This window comes from Lepus europaeus, chromosome 8, assembly GCF_033115175.1.
Source record: "Lepus europaeus isolate LE1 chromosome 8, mLepTim1.pri, whole genome shotgun sequence".
NCBI lineage: Eukaryota > Metazoa > Chordata > Mammalia > Lagomorpha > Leporidae > Lepus > Lepus europaeus.
The window spans coordinates 108,174,654-108,199,820 of NC_084834.1; the positions used below are offsets into that span (position 1 = coordinate 108,174,654).

At 37.5% G+C, this 25,167-nt stretch overlaps 1 protein-coding gene across 2 annotated transcripts; it reads left to right on the top strand.

The window, feature by feature from the left end:
- Positions 1 to 612: 612 nt before the first annotated feature.
- LOC133765135 (UDP-glucuronosyltransferase 2B31-like) lies at positions 613 to 22,237 on the top strand. Of its 2 annotated transcripts, XR_009866580.1 has the most exons (7): positions 613 to 1,367; positions 4,066 to 4,214; positions 9,174 to 9,305; positions 10,440 to 10,527; positions 12,306 to 12,525; positions 17,647 to 18,290; positions 18,627 to 22,237. XR_009866580.1 is itself a non-coding variant. In XM_062198755.1 (6 exons), the coding sequence occupies exons 1-6, from the start codon at positions 644 to 646 to the stop codon at positions 17,924 to 17,926; spliced, it is 1,593 nt and encodes a 530-aa protein (XP_062054739.1). In that variant the 5' UTR covers positions 613 to 643; the 3' UTR covers positions 17,927 to 18,381. The 2 variants fall into 2 exon arrangements, 1 of the variants encoding a protein (XP_062054739.1); XM_062198755.1 differs by lacking the exon at positions 18,627 to 22,237 and having other exon boundaries at positions 17,647 to 18,381.
- The last annotated feature ends 2,930 nt before the right edge of the window (positions 22,238 to 25,167 follow it).

Below are 25,167 nucleotides of genomic sequence, written 5' to 3' on the forward strand. Positions count from 1 at the left end.
AAAAGAAAATCTATATAGATAGGAAGTAAATTAGTGTTTGCTAGTGCTTATAATGAGAATTGGCTAAGGACAGAGGGTTTATTTGGTCGGAGGAGGGCAAAATGTTCTACAAATGATTGTAGCAACTTCTACTATTCTGAGGATGCAATCTAAGCTATTGCATTATATTGCTAAAGTAAGTGAATTGTATACGTCAACAGAATATTTACTTTCTTCCTTTCTCCCCCACCCCACTCCAGAGAAAGAAAGCTACTACATTGTGATGTCCAAGACATGTTGAATCAGGTGTATTACTACATAATTTCTAGTCCTGTGTCAAGAGGATTATAGGCACAGGTAATGTGCCTGTTCTTGACACTACTCCAAAAGTGTTTATATAACATGGATGAAATGTATAAGCAAAGTCATCATCTCTTAATTGGATGCATGCATTAATCATAAAAGTGTCATTACACAAATCCATGTAAACATGAAGTTGTATGGCTTAGGTTTTTTTCTATTTTTCATACAGAGACTCTGATCGTTCTTACTTGAGTTTACTTTTACGTGTATAAGTTATATTTTAACCACATGAAGTTTATTCTTGACTACGTTCAAGAGCAGAGGCAGCAACAGTTTGAAAGAAGCTTCACATTTAACCATAATGTCTAGGAAGTGGATTTCAGTTCTGCTACTGCTACAGCTGAGCTGTTACTTCAGCTCTGGGAGATGTGGAAAGGTGCTGGTGTGGCCGATGGATTACAGTCATTGGATCAATATAAAGACCATCCTGGATGAGCTCATCCAGAGGGGACATGAGGTGACTGTTCTCAAACCTTCAGCTTATGTTCTACTTGATCCCAACAAATCTCCTGGTATTAAATTTGAGACTTTTCCTACATCAATATCCAAAGATGATTATGAGAAGTATATTACAGAATCAATCATGAGCTATGTTTTTGAAATGGGAAATTATTCATTTTGGAAATATTATTCAGTGCTTCAAGAACTGTCATGGTTGGATTCTGATTTTTTTGAAAATATCTGTAGAGATGCAGTTTTGAACAAGACACTTGTGACAAAACTGAAAGAATCGAGGTTTGATGTCATTCTTGCCGATGCCCTGTGTCCCTGTGGTGAGCTGCTGGCTGAGCTACTTGAAGTTCCCTTTCTGTACACACACCGCTTCTTTCCTGGCTACACTTATGAAAAGTATAGTGGAGGACATCTGTTTCCCCCTTCCTATGTACCTATTGTTATGTCAGAATTAACTGATAAAATGACTTTCATGCAGAGGGTAAAAAATGTACTGTATGTGCTTTATTTTGACTTTTGGTTCCAAAGTTTTAATGAGAAGAAATGGGATAGATTTTACAGTGAAGTTCTAGGTAAGTTATGTTTTCACTGTATATTGTCTGGTCCTAACTTCTTGTTTGGAGGTGATCTTCTATGCTTATCAAATGAGAGAAATTTGTCTCTTAAAACTATAATAATGAAATTAAATTATTATATGAAATAACCCAACGTGCTCAAAGTGCTTCAGAAAACTGTGATTAAGGCTGCCTCTCATACGGGACGTGGTAAGTCATAAAATGAAAGCACTGAGGATTTCTCTAAGCAATGATATATCCGTGTTGCTGTACTTCTTCTAATTTCATCTTAAAAAACAGTACTTTCTGGCCGGCGCCGCGGCTCACTAGGCTAATCCTCCGCCTTGCGGCGCCGGCACACCGGGTTCTAGTCCCGGTCGGGGCACCGATCCTGTCCTGGTTGCCCCTCTTCCAGGCCAGCTCTCTGCTGTGGCCAGGGAGTGCAGTGGAGGATGGCCCAGGTGCTTGGGCCCTGCACCCCATGGGAGACCAGGAGAAGCACCTGACTCCTGCCATCGGATCAGCGCGGTGCGCCGGCCACAGCGCGCCAGCCGCGGCGGCCACTGGAGGGTGAACCAACGGCAAAAAGGAAGACCTTTCTCTCTGTCTCTCTCTCTCACTGTCCACTCTGCCTGTCAAAAAAATTTAAAAAAATAAAATAAAAAAACAGTAATTTTAAGTCTCACTGAGGGCCATGCTGAATGTAGACATGTAGATTGAGAACTAACACATGTATTTACAAACAATTATCTATGGAGCATTGAGAAACCTATTTCCTCTCATGGGAAATAGTTTATGTTTAGAACTTAGAATATTTTATTATAGTCCATACAGAATTCATTCACAGTGGGAAGATGTAGTATACTCCAGACACAGAAAATCAATTATTTGAGGTTTTTAGTGATTGCCCATTTCTTCACTAAGGGCTTCCAATTCATTTGCTTTAAAAACCTATAATGGTTGGCACTGAGGCTCACTAGACTAATCCTCCACCTGTGGCGCCGGCACCCTTGGTTCTAGTCCTAGTCAGGGCGCCGGATTGTGTCCCGGTTGCCCCTCTCCAGTCCAGCTCTCTGCTGTGGCCCGGAAGTACAGGGGAAGATGGCCCTAGTGCTTGGGCCCTGCACCCGCGTGGGAGACCAGGAGGAAGCAGCTGGCTCCTGGCTTCGGATCCGCGCAGCATGCTGGCCGTAGCGGCCATTGGGGGGGTGAACCAACAGAAAAGGAAGACCTTTTTCTGTCTCTCTCTCTCACTGTCTAACTCTGCCTGTCAAGAAAAAGAAAACCTATAATGTATATGTGTGGACATATAAAGTATTGCTGTATTAAAAAACCAAAACTATGTATCCTCATTAAAGGAAGAAATATCTTAAAATTGAGGGTAAAATCAAATATCAATTTCCACATTTTCTGAAAACTTTACAGGTAGAATTTGTAAGTATTTTATATATTCAAATATTATGAGGCACATATCTTGAACCAAGATCAATAGTAGATATGAGGAATTTAGATATTCTCTCGATAAACTTCACAATTGATCTGGACAGCCTAGGATCAAGCTTTTAAACTGGAAAATAATCACAACACTCTTGGGAAAGGGGTTTCCATGTGCATGGTAGGATCAATTGATTATAGAACTCAAATATTTGTTTACATTAACATTTGAGTATTGCTTCAAATTGTTAATTTTTTTAAAAAAGTTAACATAAAAATCATACATTTATGTGTAGTAAAATGTGATATGCCTGTGCATGTATACATTGCACACTGTACAATGAGGGTAAATATATTTATTCCCACAAACATTTAACACTTATTTGTGGAGCTAACCTTCAAATTATATCCTCTAGGTTTTATATGTATACTGAACACTAATGTTATCTATATGCAACTATGCATTAATCTCCAAATTCCTTATTCCTAACTTGCTATAACTTACTGCCTATTAATTAGCTTTTTCATTCCTATCTCTGCCCTCTCAGCCACCGGTTGACATTAATATATTTTTAACTTTTATGAGCTCTTCTGTTCTTTTGCAATTTGCATATCAGTGAGATCGTGTGACACCTGCCTTTCTGGGCTTCGTTTATTTCAGTTAACAAAAGGATTCTTATTTCGGTCCATGCCATTGCAGATGACAAGGTTTGATTCCTTTAAGGGCTAAATATATTCCATTGTGTAGATGTACCACGTTGCCTTTCTCCACTCATCAATGGAGATTTTTAACTTTTAAGCTGTTTGCATTTCTTGTCTATTGTGAACAGTTCTCCAACAAAGATGGAAGTGCAGATGTCACTTTGACAGACAAATTTCATTTCCATTGAGAATGTACCCAGTATTGGCATTGCTGGGTCCTTGGTATTTGTTATTTTCATACCTTTACAAAGAAAACAAACACCTGTTAATTGTATAATGCCTTATTTCGACAGTTGTTTATGATAATGAATATACTAAGTGAGCTACAGATGCAGCATTTTCTCACAATGTGTCTAATATTATATATACAATATATATGATATATATATTTACATACATACACCCATATATTATATTATATGTATTGACATACACACATATGGCATACATAGGTGGTTTCAAACTAGAGATACTTTTATTTTAGATACATTATTTAAACCTCTTCAGAAAATCAACTGGCCTATTCCATTGACACTTTTCTCATGTTTTATAATTTTTTTAATATTTTTTTTTCCTTCAGGAAGACCCACTACATTAACTGAGCTAATGGGGAAAGCTGACATGTGGCTCATTCGCACCTACTGGGATGTGGAGTTTCCTCGCCCACTCTTACCAAATGTTGATTTCATTGGAGGGCTCCACTGCAGACCTGCCAAACCCCTGCCTAAGGTGAACCTATTCCAAAATTTTTATGAAAAAAATAGTTTCATCATAGGAAGTCTGGTGTTTGATTCCTGAGTGCAGTCAAGATTTCTAGACTTGAGCCCAAATCATCTTTATTGAAGTAGTGAGAAGACAATGGAACCCATCAGACATCCTGATTTGCATACTGAATGTGTTTAGTGACTGCATAGCCATCAATACTACAGTGAGGCTTGTGTATCAGAGCAGAACTTGGAAGCATCCAGCCTTAGCTAGAGGAGTTCCTTCAGATAATTGGAGCAAAGATGCAGGGAGTCAGGTTTTGGAAATGGCCTAGAAAGTTATGGGATGGATATAAGAATTCAAAATTTCACACAAAAAATGAATGAAAAGATTGTGTACATTTTCATTAATCTTTTAAGGACCTATATGAAAGGAAACTAGTCAACTGCAAATTTGATAATGATAGGAATAATATGATCCAGTTGCATTTCTACATAACCACACAAATGAATATGCTCTTATTTCATTGAAGATAAAATTTCCTTAGAATTGCCCCTACTCTGATCAACAAAAAAGGACATTTATTCATACTTATAAGGTCTGTTAGATCTCATTAGATTTGTCTAATTAGTTACATAAGGGCAGAAGAAGGTAAATTGAGTACAAATGTATTCTTGAGATTGCTTCATGGTACTTGTCCAGATTTGAATTCTGAAAGTCTCCCAGTCTGAAAGCAAAACCAGGAACCAGACACCTGACTTCATCTACAGTCCTTAGAAATTTGTGTAACTATCTCATCTCTTGCTAGTCTCCAGGGTGTCTTAAGTTTCTCTGACCTGCCAAGAAGTGACATATTTCCTCATATATAATGTAGTGAACAATGTGATCCATGCATTGGACCAGTTTTCCATAGGGACTGTGGAAGCATTGCTATGTAAAGTCAATCTTAGTTCATTAAATTCAGGTTCTGTATACACCATTATCATTTTTGGCATTCATGTCAGATCCTTAGTAAAATAACTAATGTTAACAATTCATTCTTGTCACAAGAAGAACAGTTCTCTATTGAACTTACGTAAATAATTATATTGTCACAATTAATAACACTCATACTTCAAAATTCTGAAAAGATCAGTATAAAGAAAAAGTAAATGTTAGCTATTCATAAATGAATACTCTACTAAAGAGTTATGTACTAACCATAATAAAAGACAAAAGGTGTTTCTGAAATATTGAAAATAAAGATTTTTGAAAAGTAAAAGTTTAAATAAGGCTATGAAAAATGTATAGTTCTCATCATTAGTTCATTCATGCTAAAGTAATTAATTACTGTTTGCTTTATTATGGCTTAGGAATTTCATAAAGCCAATAGCTTCTAACGATGCAATACATATTTCATTTGATGAGAAATTTTTTTTTGCCTTTGTAATGCTGATGCTCTCATGATGATATAGGATGTGGGAAGTCAGGTTTCTATTCTTGTACAGGGCATTTTCCTCATACTATAATTTCTTATATTTGGGGACACAATCAAGTATATGAAACTGAAAAGACATATGCAAAAATATATAAACATTAACATAGGTTCTGTCATTGATGTTCAATAGTTTATCATCTACTAAAATGAACTAGATATCCAATGAATAATTGTGTCTTTTTATTAGTTTATTTATTTATTTGAACATTGGAGTTATAGAGAGGCAGAGACAGAGAAATAAATAGTACAGAGAGAGATCTATTTTTTTAACTTTTATTTAATAAATATAAATTTCCAAAGCACAGTTTATGGATTACAATGGATTTCCCCCGTCATAATTTCTCTCCCACTCGCAATCCTCCCATCTCCCACTCCCTCTCCCATTCCATTCGCATCAAAATTCATTTTCAATTCTCTCTATATACAGAATATCAATTTAGTATATACTAAGTAAAGTCAGAAGCCAGGAGCTTTATACAGGTTTCCCAATTCGGTGGCAGGGTCCAAATATTTGGGTCATCTTCTGATGCTTTTCCTAGGCCATTAGCAGGCAGCTGGATTGGAATTTGAAAAGTTGGGACATAAATAAGGGCCTATGGGATGCCATGTCACAGACTGCAATTCTACCCACTATGTCACAACACCAACCCTTATGACATAATTTAACTTGCATTATCTCTAAAGTTTTTTTAATTTATTTATTTATTATTTTTATTTTTTGACAGACAGAGTGGATAGTGAGAGACAGAGAGACAGAGAGAAAGGTCTTCCTTTTTGCCGTTGGTTCACCCTCCAATGGCCGCTGCGGCCAGCGCATCTCGCTGATCCGAAGCCAGGAGCCAGGTGCTTCTCCTGGTCTCCCATGTGGGTGCAGGGCCCAAGCACTTGGGCCATCATCCACTGCACTCCCTGGCCACAGCAGAGAGCTGGCCTGGAAGAGGGGCAACCGGGATAGAATCCGGCGCCCCAACCAGGACTAGAACCCGGTGTGCCGGTGCCGCAAGGTGGAGGATTATTATTCAAGTAATTTAAACCTGTAGAACATTTGGATTAATTTTCATATTTCTGAAAATTTAAAGACATTTGATTAATATAATTGCACAATTTGAAAATAACACTAAATCAAATCAAATAATGATACTAACAATAATTTGTTAAATTTAGTTAATAACAACATCTTGTCAAGTAAAGAAAAGATTTTGGAAATACAACTCAAATACATGAAGATATACACATGAAATTTATATAGACACACCATAGATCTTAGAGATTTCACTCCAAAACCGTAGTAATCAAGTTACTTAGCAATACAAAACAAACCGATTTATCTCCACTTTATATTTTTTCTTGATTGTGTTGCCAACAAAAAACTGGGACAAGTTAAGAATATCTACTTAATAAGGGGCAGTTTTCTTTTAAAACCAATATTTGTGAAGAAGACATTTAAGAATTTCTTTTGTCCTCAGGTGAATGGCTCATCTTATGGAGGCTGTGGACTTTGCTTTAGGCTGAGAAAATGGATGTCTTGCAGCCTCTGGATGTTGCCTATGTGCATTCGAGCAGATAGACTATTGTCAACTTCCTCTCAGGCTTTTTCTTTTCAACATCAAGTATTTGCTTGGAGGGACATTGAATTCCTGGGAGCCCCAGACTTGGCCAGGCAACAAAGATTAAGTGACTTTGGGAAGCCGAGGGACTGAAGTGGGAAGGCAGGGGTGGACAGATGAGGCTAGCGGTCTGGGATGTGAAGGACACATCAAAAATTGCAAAAGTGATGGGGGTGGAGAATGAAGATGATACTAGGAGGAAGGAAAAATGGACATATTGAGAAGGAAGAGGTCTCAGAAGAATCAATGAAGGGAGATCATAAATTCCCCAAAGAGGGAATGAATTTCCCATTATGGGTAGTAAAATCATAACCACAAGAAAGGGAGCAGAAAAAAATGGGCTGGGCTGAGATGTTCCCATGGGAGAAGTAAGTTATAGATCAACCTCACAAAGAGCCAGCAAGTCAGAGAATAATCCACATTCCAGAGAGTGAGTCAGCAAGAAACATGTTCGAACAGTAAGATAGCTTTTGGTCAAAGAGGCCTGAAAATATCACCAGTCTCTGCTTGCCTGAGACTCTAATTCATCCCCGTATAACAAAGACACCTAAATCTTCCACAACCTTTTCTCTCAACTTCTATATCCAGCCTTGGAGAGCACACAGATTCAAAATAACCAGAATGTGTTCTTAGTAGCTCTGTGTATGTCTCTACAGAGCAATGGCTTGAGTATTTGACTCAGTAATTGATCCCAGATCAATGAGTCAGGAGTGCATACAAAGGCTTCAAAGATGTACACTTGTGGCTTGGGTGAGAGGCCCAGGACCCCAAAATATATCTGAGCCTCTCTGAACTGTAGCACCCTAACAGTTAAAGAAAGGCAGGATTCATGACACTAGATAAACACAATAAGGCAGACCTTATCCAAGATCTCCACAATCAATACAGACAGCATTGCAATAGTATTTTATAGAAAAGGAGAGAAAGAGGGCCGGCGCCGTGGCTTAACAGGCTAATCCTCTGCCTTGCGGCGCCGGCACACCGGGTTCTAGTCCCGGTCAGGGCGCCGGATTCTATCCCGGTTGCCCCTTTTCCAGGCCAGCTCTCTGCTGTGGCCCGGGATGGCAGTGGAGGATGGCCCAAGTCTTTGGGCCCTGCACCCGCATCGGAGACCAGGAGAAGCGCCTGGCTCCTGGCTTCAGATCAGCGCGATGTGCTGGCTGCAGCGGCCATTGGAGGGTGAACCAACGGCAAAAAGGAAGACCTTTCTCTCTGTCTCTCTGTCTCTCACTGTCCACTCTGCCTGTCAAAAAAAAATAAATAAATAAATAAAATAAAATAAAAAAAAAGAAAAGGAGAGAAAGAGGGATCCACTCAGGGTATAGTAGAAAAAAGGGAAGAGAAGGTGCTATGTGGGGATCACTGAATAGAAAATTGTTACAGGAAGCAGTAAGAGTCAGGGGGATTCTGGTCACACAAGATCACTGCTGAAGGCAGACGAGGGTAGTCAGACTTCAGCTAGGAAAGAACGAGGAGGCATCTGAGGACTTAGGGAAAGTGATCGTATAGATAATAGATAATAGGTTCTTATTACACTATGGCAGATTATTGTTAAATTTAGCTGGATCAAAATTAGCAAAATTTGGAATGAAGTTCTAAATTATCTCTACAGATTAGCTTTTCTAAATCTGTCCTTATTTTGGACAACACAGAGAAGAATACCTAGACACCCAGTGAAAATGGCTATTTGAGAAGCAATGCTAGAAGAGCCTCAGCAGATTGTGTCACGGTTCTTCATGGCTTTGTTATGCAATGAATCTGTTATAATTCTTAAATACACATATACACACACCCACACACACACACTGGCTTGTACTTACAAAATAATAATTGTTATCCTTTTAATAACATGTGCTCTGCTGCTGCTCTTTTGTGATGGAACAACTCCTTTCTTCACAGGAAATAGAAGCCTTTGTGCAGAGCTCTGGGGAAGAGGGAGTTGTGCTGTTTTCCCTGGGGTCCATGGTCAGTGACCTGACAGAAGAAAGGACCAATGTGATTGCATCAGCACTTGCCCAGCTTCCACAAAAGGTCAGAAATGTGCCCTAGTGGTGGGTGATACTATTAATACTGTTAAAATCTGTAAAAGTCTGGTTATAGAATCTTCCTCTGCCAATTAGACTGCTGTATCTGTAATTTTTCTCCAAAATCAATTTTAAAAGAAGAATATGCATGGCTTATGATAAACAGTACAAAATTTGCTTTTGGTTGAACAAAATATTTTACATTAACATTTTGATCAGTAAGAAGTTATGCCTAACAGATGCAGTGGGGGTTGATATTATAATAGTATTGCAGGCTGGCACACAGTGATCACCAATTACTGCCTTGTCCTTTCCTCCTTTTCCATGCAGGATATAGTTGTTATCAAAAAGAAGCAATATGGTAATGAATAATTGCACTAGCTCAGTAGTGATAAGCAGGTGTTAATCAGAGTGGTTTGAATCACATGATATAGTCTTCCCATGGAATTCAAGCCTTTACCTCTTCTGTACTTTGGAATGGGCATATTTGGTGTGCTGTTCAAAGAGCAGAAGGGCAGGACTCTGGAAGCTTGTGTCCCAATCAACAAATTTGATTTAGAGAAAGTGAAAAGCCACATTTCCCTGGTGGATATGGCTCTGCCAATGTCTAAATTAAGAAGATGAAGTGAAAGACCCAGAGGGGATTCTGTCTTTAAGATGAACCCTGTGCATAATAAGTGGTGGGCTCAGTAAAGTCAAACATTATGATAAAATGACATGAATCAAGTAAACTCCCTTTAGTATCACTCTAAAAGAAAAAGGAAACAGATTGTTATGGAATTATAAGAAAAGAGCTAGTATAAAATATAGGTACAACAAATAAAATAATTATGTATTCATTAGTAATTTGCTATAGATTTTTACTAAAGAATCTATCAATAACTTAAATACATGAATTTGTCGTTGATGAGTTCATTTGTCTAATCTGACTTGCATTCCACACCTAGCTGAACATAAAAATAAGGACAGAAACTGTGGATATTCTTGTTTAATACTTCTCACTACTTAGCATCTCTTTTATTATTTTCATCTCTGTCCTGGAAAAGGCACTTAACTTTGTAAATTGTTAACCTCTTTAGAGCTCTTAACACTTTGTGATTTGGAATTTGACTCAGGAAAGATCTTTTCTTTACCTGAACAGGTTCTATGGAGATTTGATGGCAAGAAACCAGATACCTTAGGACCCAATACTCAGCTGTATAAGTGGATTCCCCAGAATGACCTTCTTGGTAAGACTCTGAAGAACAAATCCTAAAACATAGTAACAACTTGATAACAATTGAATGCAAAATAAATCTATTAAATATTCATTAATGAAAATAGCAAAAATTAACAACAAAATAACTCCTGGGGCAGGTGTTTGGTGTAACACTTTAGGAAGCCCGCATTCCCTATTAGATTGCCTAGATTTGAGTGTAATCTCAGCTCCCTATTCCAGCTCACTGCTAATGCATAACTTGGGAGGCACCACTTCAGATGGCTCAAGTATTTAGGAACCTGCATCTCTATGAGAGACCTGGATTGAGTTCCTGACACCTGTCTTGTCCTGGCCCAGCCTCAATGATTGTGGGAATTTGGGAGTAAACAGTGAAGTGGATATTAACTGTGTTTTCTTGCCTTTTATAAACAAAATGAATAAACAAAAAATTAAAACAACCCTACCCGTGTTGTGGCATAGCAGATAAAGCAATTGTGTGTGACCCCGGCATTTCATATGGTTGCCAATTGGAGTCCCCACTATTACACTTGCCATCCAACTCCCTGCTAATGGCCTGGGAAAAGCAGCAGAAGATGGTTTTAAGCATCTGGGTCCCTGCGTATGGGAGACCCGGATGAAGCTTCTGTCTATTCATTTCTTCCTGGCCCAACCCTAGCTGTTGCTGCCGGTTGGGAAGTAAACCAGCAGATGGAAGATTTCTCTCTCTCTCTCTCTCTCTAACTCTTTAAAATAATAAAGAAATGAATCTCTGTCTTTAAAAAAATTAAAATAACCTTAATGTTTTTCTGTGTCTTTCTTAGTCCTAGAGAATAAAAATATAAAAAACAGTCATTGACATTTTATTATATACAGTTATATATTTTATGGCTACTATCAAAGCATCTATTTTAGTTTTAATGACCTCTTGTGGGTAATTCTTCGATAACTTCCTTGGTTGTGTGTCTCCTATTTTTACAGTTTTCGCTTATGCCTTACTTACTATAAGAGTATTATAAAGCCGTGAACACTAACATCCTTGCAGTGATTATAACTCTGCATTTTCTAGGAAAAAGGATTCAGTGTTTATCAGGAACAGTGTGCTTCATGATGAAGTATAGCCTCTCCTTCCTTTGGAGCCAGCACATGGCCCTCTCACCTTTATTTAATTAAGACAATACTATCTTATATGCCCTCCATTTTTGCACAAGCTGTTTCTTTATCTAGGATGCACTTTTTCAATTTGTTCACCCATCTCTCCAGTGGCCTTGGTTGCTTCTTCTTCTGAGAATTGAAAACAATTTTTTAAAAATATTTTCTTGTCTTTGGTTTCTTTTTTTTCTTTTTTTTTTTTTTTTAATTGGACAGGTAGAGTTATAGACAGTGACAGAGAGAGACAGAGAGAAAGGTCTTCCTTCCATTGGTTCACCCCCCAAATGGCTGCTACGGCCAGAATGCGCAGATCCGAAGCCAGGAGCCAGGCGCTTTCTCCTGGTCTCCCAAGTGGGTGCAGGGGCCCAAGCACTTGGGCCATCCTCCACTGTCCTCCCGGGCACAGCAGAGAGCTGGACTCGAAAAGGAGCAACTGGACCTAGAACCCGGCACCCATATGGGATGCTGGCACTGCAGGCGGAGGATTAACCAAGTGAGCCACAGCGCTGGCCCCTGAAAACAATTTAAATACAGTTTCATGACCATAAAAATACGTTGTCTAGAAAACATGTTATTTTTCAATTGCCTTAACTTGTGTTTTTCTCTTTGTATTTTGAAAAATTATAATTAATAATTTTTCTGACATTCACTAAATCCTAGGTCATCCCAAAACCAAAGCTTTCATAACTCATGGTGGAACCAACGGCATCTATGAGGCCATCTACCATGGTATCCCTATGGTGGGCCTCCCTTTGTTTGCTGAGCAAGCTGATAACATCGTCCGCATGGTGGCCAAGGGAGCAGCTGTCAGATTGGACTTGATCACAATGTCAAGTGCAGATTTGCTCGATGCATTGAAGACAGTCATTAATGACCCTTCGTGAGTATAACAGTGATTTTTTTTAATGTATAGACCAGTCTTGTCATTCCTGAGTGTGGGCATCCTCTGTTCTTTTAGATTTAATTATGAGAAAAGTGAAAGCAAGTAATTACTGTGAAATGTGCTTTTCTTCTCAACCAGTTATTTGAAAGTTGCAAATTTACCACATTGATTTACTGCTTGCTTAATAGCTAATTAAAGATGTTGCACACAAGTTTTAAAGTATATAACTAAATGTAAAGATGACTTTTTTGGATTTTATAGAAAGTATATTGAAATTGAAAAAAATATGATAGAATATTTAAATTCAATACCCAAATTTCTGAAAATACAAGTTTGTTTTGCTCAATAATTGCTTTTTAATTTTACCATTATTTTAAAATATTTTATGATACATTTTTAGATACCATGATATTTCTCTGCTTAAAGTGCAAAAATCACATGAATTTCCTCTACTTTAAGTTAAGAGTCTCTCATCAATATAAAATTTTGGCACTTTTTCTTATCATACCAAAAATATCTTTATATGCTATAAAAGTAACTCTGACCTTAATGTCAAGACCTTCGTAACCACTAATTTAGAATTAGCCTAATCTGGAGATTTCCTGCAAATGGAATCCTAAAATGTATAGTCTTGCATATTGCATCTTTCTTTTAGCATGAGTTGAGTTAGTAAGCTAGATCTTAGTTTCATCTAGATTGTTCTTATGTTACTTCATTTTTTCTGTTTGTTGTTCAATAATGTTTTTTGGTCTGGATATATCTCATTTTATATATGTGCATTTCTCAGGTTAGTGATGTTTTGGTGTTTCATACTGGACTATAAACAAACTTGGCAAGCAATAAACATATAGTATCAAAGAGTGAAATTGCTTTATCATATACAAATTTCTTGTTAATGAAAATGTTTCAAAATACTTCCTAAAGTAGTTACAACATTTTCATTACTACAGTAGTATAGAAGGGGTTCAACTCCTCCACATCATTGCTAAAACTTATCATTACTATTATTATTATTGTTATTACTATTATATTGAATGTAAAGTAATTATCTCCTTGAGCCCTTGATTTCCATTTCTCTTATGATTCAAGAAGGCATACATATTTTTATGTGCTTACTGACTATTCACTTATCTTCTTTGGATAAATGACTATTCTAATTTTTGCTTCTTTATACTAGGTTATTTGTTATCTTTTTCTTGATTGTCAGAATTCTTTTTATATAATGGATATGAACTTCTTATTTATTGGAAATAAAATTTCCCAAGGCTGTTGTTACGGCACAGTGGATTAAATTACTGCTTGTGACACTGGCATCCCATTTCAGAGTTGGTTTGAACCTTGTTTTTCCAGTCTGATCTGACATTCTGGTGGTGCACTTGGAGAGGCAGTGAGAGATAGCCCAAGTTGTTGGGACCATGCCACCCACAAGAGAGACCAGGATGGAGTTCCTGTTCCCTGGCAATGAACTTGCCCAATCCTGGCTGTTGGAACCATTTGAGAAGTGAACCTGAGAATGGAAGATTGTGTCTTCTTGTGCTCTGTCTCTGTCTCTTCCTCTCTCTTCATTGCTCTGTCAAAAAAATAATTAAATAAATATTTTTTTAAACTAGAGAAAACAAAGAATAGAAAATACTTGCAATTCAGGTTGAAAAAAATAATTTAAATAGGAATATATCATAACTTATTTTGGCTATAAGGAGATTAATCCTTCAAAGACAAAGGTTGTCAAACTGAAGTTCAAAAATACAATATAGTCCCTGTTTATCATACTTCCTTATTGTAAGTTACAAGTCCATTTAAGCACTAATTGTAAGCTGTTGTGGCTAGACTAATACCAGTCTTGAGATAACAATCATTGCTAAAAATAGAGAGAATATTTAATAATGTTTATTAGTGTATCTTTTGAAATAATATAAATCTCAATTTGTATACAGCTCATTAAACTTAAAAAAAATGAGTAAAGTGATGTAAAGAAAAATACAAACACACAGATCTATATTCACGGCACGAATATCTTAAATACCTCATATATTAACAGAAAATGGTAAAAGATAATAAGTAAACGTTTGAAGACACGCAGAGTCTTCAAAACGGTCATGAAAAATTCAAATTATCTATTAATTCAACTTTTGCAAAACATTCTAATGTGTTCTCACACATAATGAAACTAAAACATGCTAATTTGGAAACAAAACTTAATATGTGGAGATCTTTAAAATATTCACCTAATTAAAAATATTGATTTCAATTTTTTCATCAAAATAAATAACTTTTAATTCTATTTCAATGATTTTTTTGAAATTTCCTCATATATACTCATACATGTGTGTGTATATTTGTGTGTATATATGTACACAAATATATATATAAAAGTATATATTTATATATATACACATACATAATTATAGTGTAACTGGAAACACACATTTCTAGAGTATATGGAATAGATACTGAAATTAATTATATGCTGAGCAATTACCAAGACTCAGCAAATTTAAAAAGATTCAAATCAAAAAGGATATGGGGTGGGTCTCTGGCACAGGATATATACATCCCATATCTTGCTCTGCTTCTGAATTTAGCTTTCTACTAATACATGCTCTTGGAAGCAGCAGGTGATGCCTCAAACATTGAGTCACTGACACCAATGCAAGAGGTTTGGATTGAGACTCCAACTCTTGGCTTCTTCCTGGCCCAGCGTGGGCTATTGAATGCATTTGTGGAGTAAATTAGTAAACGGAAGATCTCACTCTATGATTCTCTCTGTGTGTCTTTTAAATAAAATCAAAATAAATAAAAAATATCAAGAAAAAGTGTATCGTAGAGAATATGCAGAAAAAGAAAAAAAACCCTCTATCTTGGGAAGTATATAAAGCACTTCAAATAATTAAAAGTAAAAATAAACATGCACCTTATCTCAGCAATTAGGTACGTACAGAAATACACAAATATATAAACCAAAAGTTTTGCCCAAAATGTGAATAACAACATTAAAAGTAATGCTGAAAAATTAACAACCCAAATGGCTATTGGTCATAATTGAGAAATAATCTATGAGGTTGAAACATGGTGGATTATAGTACAGCAAAACAATTAACCAGCGACTTCCCCACAAAAGACACAGATGAATGCATAGTTTAACTTTTCAGTAAATTATCAAGCGGAATTAATCTATGGCATAGAATCAGAACAGAAATTACTTAGGGGAAGGAAGTAGTACTTAAGCACTCCCACAAAGACAGGGCACTTCTATTCAGATGTGCATGTATCTTCATCTGATTAATAGGTATATTGATTTCTTCCTTTACCATTATTTTCAAACAAATTTTGAAGTTTCTTGCAGTTCATTTAGGATATGTACATATTTTCTTATTAAATGGAACAATTAAGTTGTGCAAACTACTTGTATATTTTTAAATACTGGGATTAAAGACCCAGATAAATACAAAACGTTATAGGAAATGCCTAGATGTGCTAGCCTATCTTGCTATGAAAATGTTCTCAGAAATTGTTCATGCCAATGTACCCATTAAGAGGTAAAAATATAACTTGAGAAATACCAGGGAATAAGGATCCAGGAGACATAATATAAAAGTATTAAAATGAAAATATTGGTAGCTTCAAGGGAAAACTATAATTTTGCCTACAAAAAAGTGGAAACATAGAAGAAAACATTTCCAGTGTGTCACCCTATAGAGTCCAGTAGCCCAAAGAAATTTTGTATTTTATTCTAAATAGATGAGAAGCAAGATGGAAATATGAGCAAAATAAGATTGTGATTAAATGTGTTATAGAAAAAATTAAAGAAAAATACAAAAGGAAGTAGGAGGAAGATTGGGAATCAGGGGGGAAGGAGGATAGGGTGAGGAAGGTCATTATGTTCTTTAAACTTTATGAGATACATAAAATTTGTTCCATCTATATAAATTTAAAAAAATAATAAAAATAAAGTATGATTTCAGTTTCTGAAAGTAGTATAGACAATTGAGGGTAGAAAACAAACAGGAAACTGAGATGAAAGAGGCATTTCACCACTATAACCCAATTCCCCCTGAAAATATTTAAGATGATCATGCCCAGAATGCATTTCCACCATCTCATTATAACATTTAGGATGGTTCTTTACCATTTTCTCTGCTGGGAAAAATTTCCTTTTCCGTGGGATTTTCCATTTTCACTTTGGGAAATCTATTTCTTTTTTTTTTTTTTTTTTTTTTTTGAGAGGCAGAGTGGATAATGAGAGAGAGAGACAGAGAGACAGAGAGAAAGGTCTTCCTTTTTGCTGTTGGTTCACCCTCCAATGGCCGCTACGGCCTGCACATCACGCTGATCTGAAGCCAGGAGCCAGGTGCTTCACCTAGTCTCCCATGCAGGTGCAGGGCCCAAGCACTTGGGCCATCCTCCACTGCCATCCCGGGCCATAGCAGAGAGCTGGCCTGGAAGAGGGGCAACCGGGATAAAATCCGGCGCCCTGACAGGGACTAGAACCCGGTGTGCTGGCGCCGCAAGGCAGAGGATTAGCCTGTTGAGCCATGGCGCTGGCCAGAAAATCTATTTCAATGAGAATACATTCCAATTTAGAATTCCAACTTCTAAGGTGATCCAAGCAAAAACACACCACTCTGATAGCTACAGGACTTTTTTTTTTTTATTTTTAAAGATTTATTTATTTATTTGAAAGTCAGAGTTACACAAGGAGAAGAGAGGCAGAGAGAGAGAGAGAGAGAGAGAGAGAGAGAGAGAGGTCTTCCATCCAATGCTTCACTCTCCAATTGTCTGCAATGGCCAAAGCTGCTTCAATCTGAAGCCAGGAGCCAGAAGCCTCCTCCAGGTCTCCTACGCAGATGCAGGGCCCCAGGAACTTGGGCCATCTTCTACTGCTTTCCCAGGCCATAGCAGAGAGCTGGATCAGAATTGAAGCAGCCAAGACTAGAACCGGTGTCTATATGGGATGCCGGCACTTCAGGCCAGGGCGTTAACCCACTGCACCACAGCACAGGCCCTACAGGACTTATTTTGAGTGAACTTTATGAGCCTTTTCAGCAACCGCTTGTGACTTGATATTCTTTGCCAAATTAATTTCTTTTCAATGTTGCTGTCTTTATGTTTCTCCTTTAGATATAAAGAGAATGCTATGAGGTTATCAAGTATTCACCACGATCAGCCCACGAAGCCCCTGGATCGAGCAGTCTTCTGGGTAGAGTATGTCATGCGCCACAAGGGAGCCAAACACCTTAGGGCTGCAGCTCAAGACCTCACCTGGTTCCAGTACCACTCTCTGGATGTGATTTGCTTCCTGCTGGCCTGTGTGGCCATTGCTATGTTCATCATCATAAAAGGTTGCCTGTTTTGTTACCAGAAGTTTGCCACAGCTGGAGAGAAGAATAAAAGAGATTAGATGTATCTTGGCTGGAAGTTGAAAGGCTTACTAGACAGGAGGTCTCCAGGTTCATCTAGCAAGAAGAGGTCGTGATGCAAGGATTCCTTTTTCCTGTGACGAATCAGCTTTTCACAATTTAGCTGCAGAACTACTGAAAATTTATTTTCCAGAAATCTACAAGCATTGAAGAGTAAGCAACATTTCCGGTCAAAGAGAAAACAAAAAGAACCGAGAAAATTAAACTCAAATTGCAAAAGTAGATAATTGAAATTTAATGTTGAAATTCATGTTATATTAAAAATATTAGTGAGTTTACCTATGGTTCACAAGTTCTACAGGCACAAAAGAGCATTAAGAAATCCACTTACTGTCAATCAGATTTGTAAGTACTCAGAATACTTTAACTTCTTTTTTGACAGAATTGTTTGACTTTAACTTTTTTCTGAGGAAAGTAGTAAATAATTTGAACTATGCTTTTAAACAACTCACTTTTCTTCTTGGTTTTGGAGACCAACAGTGAGACTTGACTGCTGCCTTACATTCAGCGTCCATGTAATACATGGCAAGATGTTTGCCTTTCCACAGAAAAAGTCATCCCTTAGTGAATGCATGTGGGTTTTGAAATATAACTGCCTCTTTCCTGTTATTGTGAAACAGCAGTGGTTGGGAAATTATTTTTTAATATTTATTTATTCCATTTTACTTTTTTTAAATATAGATGGAGAGCAAGCCAGAGAGAGAGAGAGTGACTGAGAGAGAACTAAGGTTCTTTCAGCCACTGTTGCACTCCTCAACTGCTCGCAAGAGCCATGGTTGGCTTGGTCCTGGGAGTCTGATACTGGACGTGGACTGAGGCTGCTCTGCCACAACACTCGCCCCAACATACAAAAGATGATAAAAGTCACTGATGTGAAGGAAATGGAAATTAAGTCAACACATAAGGTTCTCATAAGAACCTGAGGCAACTACTTCTGAGGGAGTATAATTTGGAACAACATATTCAACTAAAATTGAAGCATGCTATTTTACCCTTGAATTCTACCTGTAAGAATCAATGGCTCAGAAATCTTTCCATATGCACATATTTATGGAAGTTATGTTCCCTTTAGAGCATGCCTATCAATTGGCACTCTTCCAGTGAAATTTATTGGTATTCAGGCAATACAGAGAATGGGTATATTATAAGCAACCATTGAATGATCTCCTCTAAAAGTCAAATAAAAATCCAGAAACTAAAAAATATTATTTGGAATAAATTAAATATATACACATACATATACATATACATATATATACATATATATTATATGCTTGTACACAAACAAAATACACTGTTTATACTTAATTCCAAAGAAAATAATTTTAATGTATAATCTTCCTACTTCTGCATTGCTGACCTTTGACATATTATTTTCATGAGTTAATTATGTGATTCAAAAACGTAATTAATCCAATGAGCATTTGGGATGGTGGTTAAGCCACAGTGTGAGGCACCCTTATCCCTTTTCCCATATAAGGGTGCCTGGGTTTGAGTCCTGCCTGTGGTCCTGATCCCAAAAGCTTGCTAATGCACAAAGGGGCGGCAGATCTTTCCTCATTTAGTGGAGTCCCAACCACGTTTGTGGGAGAATCCAAAGGAGTTCCTGGTTCCTGGCGTCAGCCTGATCTAGCCATGGCTACTATTGTCATTTAGGGATTGAACGAGTGAGTCAGAGATTTCTCAGTGTCTGTGTTTTTCTCTGCCTCTTTGTCTCTTTTTCTCACTTTGTTTCTTTGCCTCTGAAATCAATAAAACAAATAAAAATTTTTACAAAGGAAAACTACTTTGTGAAATAAACATATTGACACACAATATCAAACTGTAAGATAAAAATTCACATTCTATCCTCAATTTGTTAGTGTGATGCAGAATATTTGAATGAGCATGGCATCACGTGTGCTGTTTATTTTATTTATTTGGGGCCAAATTTTAATTAATATATTAAAATGTATGACTTTTATTCATAGATATAAAATATAAATGTTATACTTTTTAGGGTTTTGCTGTGATTTTAAATCAATGAATTTTATAATAGATTAGTAATCTCAGATACCTGACTTCACATAGGTATATTTATATCAACTTTGCAACCTAAATCCAAATATATGGCAATCTTTGAATCAAGTTATTTTGCCTACCCCTTGAACTCTAACAAAACTTGTGCTGTCTTAAAACAATTGCAGAGGAAGTGCTAGAGCTTAAATTCCAATGTTTAGTGGGAAAATGAAACACATTCTCTGGCTACAGTAAAAATTTTTAGTACACCATAAGCAGATCATAAAAAAATTTCAATAAGCTTAAAGGACTGATATCACTTAAAGTATGTTCTATGACTACAATGGAATGGCACTTACACAAAATAATGAAAAGAAATTTGGAAAATTCAAAATTAAATAGGAATTAAACATACTCTAAAATAATAAATGGATAAATGTAAAATCAAAAGGAAAATGACAAAGTAATTTTAAAAATTGGAAAGATTCATAAACTTAAGGGAAAACAGGATTTAGAAGGAAATGTACACCTTTTTAATGCTTACGTTAAAAAGGAAGACAGATTTCAAAACAATAACATAGTTTTGTATCTTGGGGAGTTAGAAGAGAAAAAAAACTAAACTCAAAGTTATTGTAAAAGGAAATGACAAAGATCATAGGCAAGATTTAAAAACAAATTGAAATGAAAGCAACAACACTAAAGTTGGGACCTTTCAAAATATAAACTAAACTAATAAAACTTTATCAAGACTAACTGAACAGGGGAAAAAGAGAAATCTCACATTAACAAAATCAGACATTAGCATGTACATATTTCTACCAAACACATAGAAACAAAAAGAACCATGGAATACTTTGAGCAATTACTAGCCAACAAAATTAGCTGAAGAGATGAAATGAATATATTCAAACTATACTCAGGACAAGCCAAACAATGGAAAAGAGGCAAAATAATGGAAACTAATAAAGAGGTTGAATTTATAATCAAAAACCTACCCATCAGAGCCAGCGCTGTGGCATAGTGGGTAAAACCGCCATCTGCAGTGTTGGCATCCCATATGGGCGCCGGTTCAAGGCTTGGGCTGCTCCACTTCCCATCTAGCTCTCTGCATAGCCTGGGAAAGCTGTACAAGATGGCCCAAGTCCTTGGGCCCCTGCACCACTGTGAGACCCAGAAGAAGCTCCTGGCTCCTAGCTTCAGATCATTGCAGTTCCAGCTGTTACAGCCATTTGGGGAGTGAACTAGTGGTTGGAAGACCTCTCTCTCTCTCTCTCTCTTTCTCTCTCTCTCTCTCTCTCTGCCTCTCCTTCTCTCTTGGTGTAACTGACTTTAAATAAATAAACAAATAAATGAATAAATCACTTAAAAAAAAAAACTACCCAAAGGACAGCATTGTGGCACAGCAGGATTAAGCCACTGATTATGACACTGACATCTCATTCACAGTGACTGTTTGAGTCTTAGCTACTTCACTTCACTTCCAGTTTACTGTTAATTGCCTACAAAAGCAGCAGAACAGGGTCTGTGAATGTGTGTCCCATGTGGAGCTGTTAGACGGAGCTGTTGTTTCCAGGCTTAGACTTGACCCAGACCTGGGTGAAGGGACAGATGAAATCAATCTCTCTCTCTGTTTCTCTCTCTCTCCCCCACCCATATGTCTGTCTCTCTCTCTCTCCCCCTGTCTCTATGTTATTCTGCTTTTCAAATAAATAAATGTCTTTAAAAAATGCCTACCCGCATAGAAAATCTCAGACCAAGAAGGATTTATGAGTTCTCCTAAGTGTTTAAAGAAGAATTAATTTTAATTTTCAAGAAAATCTTTCAAATGCCAGAAGAATCTAAAATCCTGACCCTCATATTTATAAGGTGCTTTATGTGTTTTGTTTTTAAAATTTGCATGTATTAATTAATATTTTAAGAAGTACAAGTTTCATAAGTACAACTTTAGGAGTATAGTGGTTGTTCCACCATACTGGCCTCCCACCCACACTTTCACCCTTCCCCTTGCTCCCTCTCCCCCCTTCCCAGCCCCATTCTCCATTAAAATTCATTTTTGATTAACTTTGTACACAGAAGACCAACTCTATGCTAAGTAAAGATTTCAATAATTTGAGTGCACTCATACACACACACACACAGCTGAGAACTAGTTTTACAGTTAACTCTTATAATACAGCTCATTGAGGACAAAGGTCCTGCATGGTAAGTTAGTGCACAGTAACTCCTGTTGTTAATTTAACAATTAAAGCTCTTATGTTTGACATCAGTGACCACCCAAGGCTTTTTTTTTTTTTTTTTTTTTTTTTTTAATTTTTGACAGGCAGAGTGGACAGTGAGAGAGAGACAGAGAGAAAGGTCTTCCTTTTGCCGTTGGTTCACCCTCCAATGGCCGCCGCGGTAGCGCGCTGCGGCCGGCGCACCGCGCTGTTCCGATGGCAGGAGCCAGGTGCTTCTCCTGGTCTCCCATGGGGTGCAGGGCTCAAGCACTTGGGTCATCCTCCACTGCACTCCCTGGCCACAGCAGAGAGCTGGCCTGGAAGAGGGGCAACCGGGACAGGGTCGGTGCCCCGACCGGGACTAGAACCCGGTGTGCCGGCGCCGCAAGGCGGAGGATTAGCCTGTTGAGCCACGGCGCCGGCCGACCCAAGGCTCTTGACATGAGCTGCCTAGGCTCAGGTTATCTAAAGGCTAGTGGAATGCTTGTTGCTCTGGAAGCGCCCAATTTAGGACATTCCTAACTGCTAAGATAATACATTATAAATGTCACCAAGGAATCATTCTGCATGTCTCCTACCCACCTTATAAGGGTCCTTGTGGTGCTATGCACCTCCCTGAACAAGCATATTTTTTTTTTGACAGGTAGAGTTATAGATAATGAAAGAGAGACAGAGAGAAAGGTCTCCCTTCCATTGGTTCACTCCCCTAATGGCCGCTACGGCCAGTGCTCTGCCAATCCGAAGCCAGGAGCCGGGTACTTCCTCCCGGTCTCTCATGTGGGTGCAGGGACCCAAGCACTTGGGCCATCCTCTGCTGCCCTCCCGGGCCACAGCAGAGAGCTGGACTGGAAGAGGAGCAACCAGGTACCTGGCGCCCCAACCGGGACTAGAACCTGGGGTGCCAGTAGCACAGGCAGAGGATTAGCCAAGTGAGCCTCTGTGCCGGCCCCTGAACAAGCATCTTAAGAAGGTATTCTGACTGCTACCCAACTCAACTTCTTGAATCCTTAAAATCTGAAACTCTAACATTTACTAGCTAACTTAATAACATAAAAAGATCTATTGATTTCACAAATGTTTTAGTGCGGTAGAATGAGAAGACCATGCCAAGATGGCCACTGGCAAGTGAGCTTCAGTTTCTCAGGAATGGCTTCGAAACCCACCTGCAACAGAGCCTGCCTGGCAACAGGCTGTGATTGGATGGCTTCGGATACTGCCTGGCAACAGGCTGTGATTGGTTAGGGCATAAACCACCCCTTGACTGGATTGGCTGCCTTGGCTATTATTTTCCCTATAAACTTTTCATAAAACATAAATACTTTCACCCTTCTTCCAACCAAGCTTCATTACTGATTGGATTTTTATTCTTGCTTCAATTTTAGCAGATCTTGTGTTGTTCAGATACAGGTCTTTTTCAACTTTATGTTTCTTAGTGCATCAAATTAGATCCTAAACAGACAAGATGTAACAAGTTAGTGTGAGCATATTTGGAAGCAAAAAATGAAAACAGTGATTTTAACATAAATGCGTTTTGGAGGACTCTGTGTCTATGTAAGCTTAAAAAAAAATCAATTGAAAGCTACGTAGCAGACTAGAGCATGAAAATGAAGCAGTGAACTCTAACACAAGTTACTGGAAATAATACAGTCTGAGGATTACAAAGAATGAAGAAAGAAAAAGAATGGATACAGCTTAAGAGACTTAAGCAACGGTGCCAGTCTTGTGGATAGTGGGTTAAGCTGCTAAGCTGCTGCTCGCAATGCTGGCATCCCATACTGTAGTGCCAGTTTGAGTCTGAGCTGCTTCATGTCTGAGCCAGATCCATGTTAATGCAACAATGAAGAAGAAGATGGCCCAAGTACTTGGGCCCCTGCCACCCATGAGGGAGATCAGGATGATGTTCTTGGCTTCTAGCTTTGACTTAACCACAGTCAATGCTGTTGCAGCTATTTGAGGAGTAAACTAGCAAATAGAACATCTCTGTTTTTCCCTGTCTTTCTGTTGTCTTGTTTGTCAAGTACTTCAGCATAGTGGCTAGCCAAGTTATTTGTGCTGCATGGGCACTTATTATTCACAACCCTCATAGTACATGAAACATTATTCATTTTAAAATTTCTTGTTTGAGAAATTCTGAATGGGCTTAAATGGTTATCTACCAAAAACAATGTAATCCATCAAAATATTTGATTGTAGCATCAAAAGATATTGTCATAGTAATCTTGAGTACTCTTCAGTAATCATTATTATTTAACTGAACAGCTCTTGATAATAGTAAGACAAAAAATGAAAGAGAAAAGTTTCTTTAGGTTAAGAAAGCTGGGACCCAGCATGTTCAGGCGATCTTGTGGATTATATCATAAAATTTCCCTCCTGCTACAGTAATATCTTTTGCTTCTTTGGCTTATCTTATCCAGACTGAAACTTCCAACTGCTTAATACTTGGGATACTGAGAACATTAAACAATAGAAACCAATACAATTATTAAATTTATTTTTCCTTTATATCATAGAGACAATTTTTAGATGGAATCAGGGCTTAAGTCTTGTCTACAACAGTTTTTAATGTTTATACTGAAAAATGTTCTAAGTGGAAAGAAGGTTTCCAATTGTCTCGTGGAAACAGAGATAATCACAACCTTTGAACCACAAGCAAGATAATGTAGTATTTGACTTTCTGTGTTTGGCATATCTAAACATTGATAATAATATCATTTTAACTTTGAAGAAGATCATGTAATATTTGTCTTAATGTGCTTATCTTATTTTAGCTAATATAATGTCCTCTAGGTTCATCCATGTTGTTGTAAATGAAATGATTTCAGTTTTTTATGAATGAATAGTATCCTATTAAGCACCCATATGGTATTTTTGTATACATTCAACCGAGGTTGAACACTTAGCTTGTCTGATCTACTGTGTTTAGTGCTATAATAAATACCAGAATGCAGGTTCTTTTTGACATATGGGTTTCATTTATTTTGGATACACATACACACACACACACAAAC

Coding starts and splice junctions, on each gene's coding strand:
- LOC133765135 (XM_062198755.1), top strand. CDS start 644: ATGTCTAGGAAGTGGATTTCAGTTCTGCTACTGCTACAGCTGAGCTGT. Junction 4,215..9,173: donor CTGCCAAACCCCTGCCTAAG/GTGAACCTATTC, acceptor CTTTCTTCACAG/GAAATAGAAGCCTTTGTGCA. Junction 9,306..10,439: donor TTGCCCAGCTTCCACAAAAG/GTCAGAAATGTG, acceptor TTACCTGAACAG/GTTCTATGGAGATTTGATGG.